Source organism: Tupaia chinensis, unplaced genomic scaffold (genome assembly GCF_000334495.1).
Source record: "Tupaia chinensis unplaced genomic scaffold, TupChi_1.0 Scaffold000340_1, whole genome shotgun sequence".
Classification (NCBI taxonomy): Eukaryota; Metazoa; Chordata; class Mammalia; order Scandentia; family Tupaiidae; genus Tupaia; species Tupaia belangeri.
The window spans coordinates 1,823,045-1,829,044 of record NW_006159834.1 but is presented as its reverse complement, the minus strand read 5'-3'; the positions used below and the strand labels follow the sequence as shown (position 1 = coordinate 1,829,044).

Sequence of the window (6,000 nt, the reverse complement as noted above, 5' to 3'; positions counted from 1 at the left end):
AAAAGACCCTTCCCAGTAATCAAGATCTAAGAAGAAGATACAACAGACAAATGGACTTCCTCATCCTGAGAACCGTGATTGATTTTACCTGATCTGACAAGACAAACAGCATGTTTTATAATTATTGCTTCCATGCTTTGTATACCCTGTTCCTTAGAGTAAATTTTTTACTACCCCTCACCCTCCTTACTTCCTAAACCTCCCTCAATAAATACGCATGTTTTAATAGCCATGGCACGGCAGCCTGGAGCTGGCTCTTGGCTGTGGCCAGCTGAGAACATGCTAAGGAGCAATGAGGTCTCAGTCTAATTTCTGTTCCTGATCACCTGTGTCGCCTTCCTGTGTACGAGCCACTCTCCACTGCCGAGGCTGGACCCCGGCAACTCATGGGCTTCATCCAGGGCCTCTGCCAACCAGGAAGCTCCTCCGTCCCCACCTCCAGGCTCCCGGCCTTCCCTCAGCAATACTCTGAGTCTCACGGTCGGTCGGCTGTGAGGCTGCGGGGAGTCAGATGGTGTTTCTGTCCTATGGCCGCAGTGCTCCTGCTCAAAGGATATCCTCGGCCAGTTTTACTGTGTGTACTAAGTGGGGAGAAAGGCCATTTTAAATACTCTCCAGAATTAAAAACAAGGACGAGAAACATTATTGTCTTTATTTCCAATATGGGACTTTTTTAATCTAAGCAGCTCATTTAGAGGAGGGAGAAAAAAAAATTACATATATATATATGTCTGTATGTGTGTGTGTGTATGTCTGTGTGTATATATATATGTATGTGTGTGTATATATGTATGCGTGTGTGTATGTCTGTGTGTATATGTGTGTATATATATGTCTATATGCGTCTGTGTGTATATCTGTGTGTACATATATGTATGTGTGTATATGTCTGTATGTGTGTGTATGTCTGTGTGTGTATATATGTATGTGTGTGTGTGTGTATATATAGATATAGATATAGATATATTCCAGTATCTTCAACTATAGAAATTAATAAATTATATTAAAGGAATCACCATTATAAATGGAACTCATATAGTCAAGTCAATTCTATTAAAAGAGATCCATATTTGGGGACATGGAGGCTTAAACTAGTAACTAGGACGTATGCCCTGGGCCCAAGCAGGCCATGGACAAGCTGGGTGAGGGGATCCTGGGCCAAGAAGACTGGCAGGTGGCAGGACATGACTGGGGACAAAGTTCTACCAGGACCTCCACAGAGACCTGTGGAGACCTTTGATTGGTGAGGAATTGTATGAAAGACCAAGTGCCCCAAGTTTCCTGTTTGTTGTGTGAATTTTCTGGTTAAACAGCCTCCAGAACTTTCTGAGCCAAAGCGGTCCCTAGCTGAAATGGGTTACCCTGAGTGGGGTACAGTGAGTCTCCACTTCTAAGGAACAGATGCCAGGGTTTGAAGCAGCAGAAAGGGTGGGGGGGGAATCGCATCCTGCCCTGGCTGTGGGGGCCAGTTCTCGGATACACACTCACTTGAAGTGAACATGTGGCTAGGTGTGGTGTAAACAAAAGTTGGGTACGATTCCACTAAAGGACAACGTTCCTCAAAACTATTCTCTACAAGGCCAGAGCGCCTGGGCTTACGCCTGGGTGTCTAAACCAATTACTCACACTGCATCGTGAAAGAGGGCGAATCACTTTAAAGAAGAAAATATATTTTATGTATAAATATTTTATACATAAAATGTATATACATATGCCCATGAAATATGCATACATAAAATGTATATACACAAGTAAAATGTGTATGTATATACATAAAATGTGTATTTATATATACACACATGCATAAAATGTATATACACAAGTAAAATGTGTATATATATACATAAAATGTGTATTTATATATACACACATGCATAAAATGTATGTGTACACACACACACACACCTAAAGGTATTTTAGAGACTGGAATGCAAATCTGTGATGCACCTTACAAACCCCCACGGATGGCCTGCGGTGGGCGGTACTTCTATTCCTAAGGAGGCAGGGCAGCGGAACCTGGGCCACATATCTGCTGGTCCCTCAGGCAAGGGCCCTTGTCTTGCTCATAGATAACTGGTATCCGGCCTCCTAATGTAAGGGAGGAGTTCAGCTCTAAACGTGCGAGCAGAGAGTGGGATACTTACAAACTTGAGAAGGAAAGTGTTTTCCCGCAGTGCTCCGATGCACCCTGCAAATCCCAAAATGAACATCACTCCTCCCACCACGAGGAAGAGCCAGACTGGGTCAAAGCCGCCGAGGTCGGTGATGGAAGAGATGTTGGACAGGACGCCCTGGAGGTGGAGAAGAACACAAGGCACGGACGTGGGGTCAGCTCTGGCACTGGTCTTTCTCCTCCTCCCAAAGAAAAGCCTCAGAGGTAATCTGATTATCAAGCATGATTAACACGAGAGAGAGGGAGACAGAAACAGAAAGAGAGAACGAGGGAGAGACACAGAGAGAAAGACAGAGAAGGAACGACGTGAACTGTGGTCGGTCCTGTACGGAGACGTCACGATGTTCTCTTTGCTCATCATGTCCCACACATAAATGGTCTTGAGTATGAACAGGCATGTAAGAAAACCTACCCCGACACTCAGAAAGGGGCAGGGCATCTTTAGGTCTCAGGACATGCAGGTGTGTGGACAGCTGCCAACCTCAAAGCCCGGGGCACCCTCCGGAAATGAGAACTCACACAGCAGCCAGTCCCACCACCAGCACCTACACGTTTTCCAAGGGAAACGCACCTCAGGGTCCACCGTCGAGCTTCAGGGGAGACCCGATTAGGCTCAGGTCCCAAAAGCCCACATACGTGGTTGGTGCTGACGGCCATTCTACCTTTAGTTCTTCGGGGGGTTCCTTTCCTACCACCCTCTTTTAAGAGTTAGAACTTAAATCATTAAGTCAACTTAAATCAAATGTTATTACTTCGCTTTCAAGTCTTCTATTCTCCAGCACCATACCTACCAAAATAGTAATAATTTCATTTTTCCACAAACAATGCCATTTCTACTAAAAAAAAAAGTTAATTGCCAGAGACTGCATGCATTCACCAAAGAGGAGCGAGCGAGCGAGCGAGCGAGCACTCCTCAGTAGGGCCTGGCACTAATCTTTCTCCTCCACTTCTCCTTCCTGCCAGGATTTGGGGCGTGCATACACAGTCACTTTGCATGTTTTTCAAGTCACCAGGACTGGGATTCAAATTGCAGTTGGGGGAACCAGAAGATGACATAATGGTTACATCACTGGACTCCCATGTAGCTGACCGTGGTTCGAGATTCAGAGCCGGTGGCTTAAAACTCACCCCAGACACGTGTGTGTGCACCCAAAATCCTAAGAGGAGACAGAAGAGAACAGATTGCAGTGTGGCCATCCCCTCTGGGGATGCCGGAGAAGTTAGACAAAATCCCAGCCACAGGGCTAAGGACTAGGCATCGGAAGGAAACCAGCCTCTCCCCAAATGCCTTCACCCACGGGTGTTAGTACTCACCATCTTAATGTTTTTGACCTGCTCATTTGGGGAAGAGAAGACTTTGAAATCCATTACAACATACTTAAACATTTAAGTTCGTTATGGGAGAAGAAGTAGTTCAGAAGAGCTCACAGAGCTGGGACTGACAGAGAGAGATGTTGGCTCCATCCTAAAGCTGCATTCCCAATCTCACCAGGCCTCCAGCAATAGCACAAACTGCCCTTGGAAAGACATGCTTCCCTCCTGGAGGAGCTGATGTCGGGAGCCTCTGGCACCCGTGCACAATGAAGGATTCCCAAACTGGGTGGAAAGTGGGACCTAGCTTCCTACCAGCTTTTTTTTTTTTTTTCCTAACTTATTATTATTATTACTTAATTCGCTATACGGCATGTGCACTCGCTAGAGACAAAGAGAGAAAGAGAAAGGGAAAGCGAGAAAGAAAGCTGCCAGTTCTGGGACTCGAACTATGGTCGACCATGTGGGAGTCCAGTGTTTTAACCACCACACCACACCGTCTGCTGGCCCCACATCCCAGCTTAATGGTATGACTTCACCCAGCTTTAGTGAGCTTTTAATTTGTGACACAGGTCTGAGCTAAGATCAGGTGGTTCCCAAACACTCTCCCAGGGTCTAAGCTTGTACAGGAAGAGCTCAGAGGACAGTAGGAACAAGGACTCGGCCTGGGACACTCAGCCAAGCAAATAAACATACCGGCGCTTCATATGTCGAGATAACCTCTCCCTAAAACCAAAAAGCATGAATCCAACTATCAGTAGATTCCTGGATCACTTGTCCTCTCGGGGTTTAATTTGGAGAATAAGAATTGAGCTTCCCAGACAAACTCATTTTAATAGTTGCTCTCCCCAGCCTGCAGGGCCGGTTTTAATTGAGGGGCCTTCAACTGTTTCCATGGAAACACCAGTCAATTGGGGGCTGAGCCGGACTACAGATTGTGCTCACTTAATCCTGAATTCCAGCAAAAGACAAGGCCAGAGACAGACACTATGGCGAGCTTGGGGAACTGATATTCTGCAAGACATAGAAAAGACTACTGGGAACTTTATTTTTAATGGATTCAGAACCTACTCAGGTAGTGAGTTATCAGATGAAAACCAACTCAAATCCTGAAAACGCACGTGCTGAAACCGATGCTAGTGACCCGTTTTCTTTTCTTTGGGATTTGTTTACTTAGCTAGACAGAGAGGGAAAATGCTTATGTTTCCTCCATGCAGTTTCCCAATCTTCACTGAAGCAGAGCAGTGACTGTCCTGGCCACTCAGAGATGAAAGAGCAGCTGCCCCTTATGCTGGTCAGAGTGATTTGGGATTACAGAAGTGTGGGTGTTGTCAGTGCAGCCTTCCCCTGTCTTCAGGATGCGGTCTCTCACTGAACTTTCTTATTCTGTTAAATTCCATTTGACAAATGAGTAAGCAGCGTTAGTACATGCCTGCTGAGGGAGAGCTATAATAGAAGCTTCTGGTTGACAAGAAGCTGGAAGGAAAAAATCCAAGATTACAGGTTAAACAGATTAAAATAGGCATTCGGTTTCAGGGTAAATCCTCAGGAATGCGAGAACAGCTTGAGAAGACACTGTCTTCTGGGAACCTGCAGCTCCACCCTCTACCCGGAACAGCACCTCTTCCTGAAAAGCCAGAACGTCCCTCCAGGATGCCAGGGTGTAGAACATGCATCGCTCCCAGTGGCTGAAAGCATCGAATGCCAGATGCTGAAGCCATGTGCAGCGTGTCCTGTTTTTCTGGTTTTGTTTGTTTGTTTGTTTGTTTTACCACGTGGAAAAAGTCAGTTTGCAGGGACAGACAGGAAGCCAATACTTCAGAAGAAACACAGAACAAGAGCAGGAAGGGACGATCCAGAAAGCATTTTACATGCCTGGTCTGGCGGTTCCTGAGGCCTGTCAGAGAGTGCATACACTACTCCAGGAGCTTCACAAATACCCACTTGGGGCCGGTAGGTGGCATAGTGGTTAAGGTGCTAGACTCCCACATGGCCAACTACAGTTCGAGTTCTGAACCTGGCGACTTGCTTTCTCACCTTTTTTTTTTCTCTCTCTCAGGTCAAATTTGAAAAAGTGATAATAATAATAAACAAAATTAAATTGGAAAAATAAAAAAGAAATACCCACTTGATTACTCAAGCTCATTCTACTGGGGACTTCATTTGCATCTGAGGAGTCCCGCATAATACCAGGCTCTGAATGAAGTACACTTCGATATCCCGTGTGTGTGCATGTACACACGCACACACACACACACACGCACACACACAAGGGCCAAAACTAAAGTGCACACTCTATGCTGGGGAAAACAAAAGACCAGCTATGCCCACGGGGAGCGGTGAGGAGAAGGAAGTGCTGGTTTACAGCAAGCACTTTCCCCGGTGGGAGCAGTTCAGGCCAACACAGCAATGAAGCCAGCGCACACAGGCTGACTCCCATCAGCTCCCCGTCAATGAAATGGGCAGTTCCAGGAGAAACTGGCAGGTGCTCTGTGTTCCTGACAAATGATACGCAA

The 6,000-nt window shown here is 46.0% G+C and overlaps 1 protein-coding gene across 1 annotated transcript in view; it reads right to left on the bottom strand.

Moving 5' to 3' along the window:
* TSPAN5 (tetraspanin 5) overlaps positions 1–6,000 on the bottom strand; it is a 175,388-nt gene that overhangs the window by 13,292 nt on the left and 156,096 nt on the right. The window contains exon 3 of the mRNA XM_006152177.3: positions 2,145–2,291. Coding sequence (XP_006152239.1) covers positions 2,145–2,291 — 147 coding nt within the window. The remainder of the gene's footprint in view (positions 1–2,144; positions 2,292–6,000) is intronic.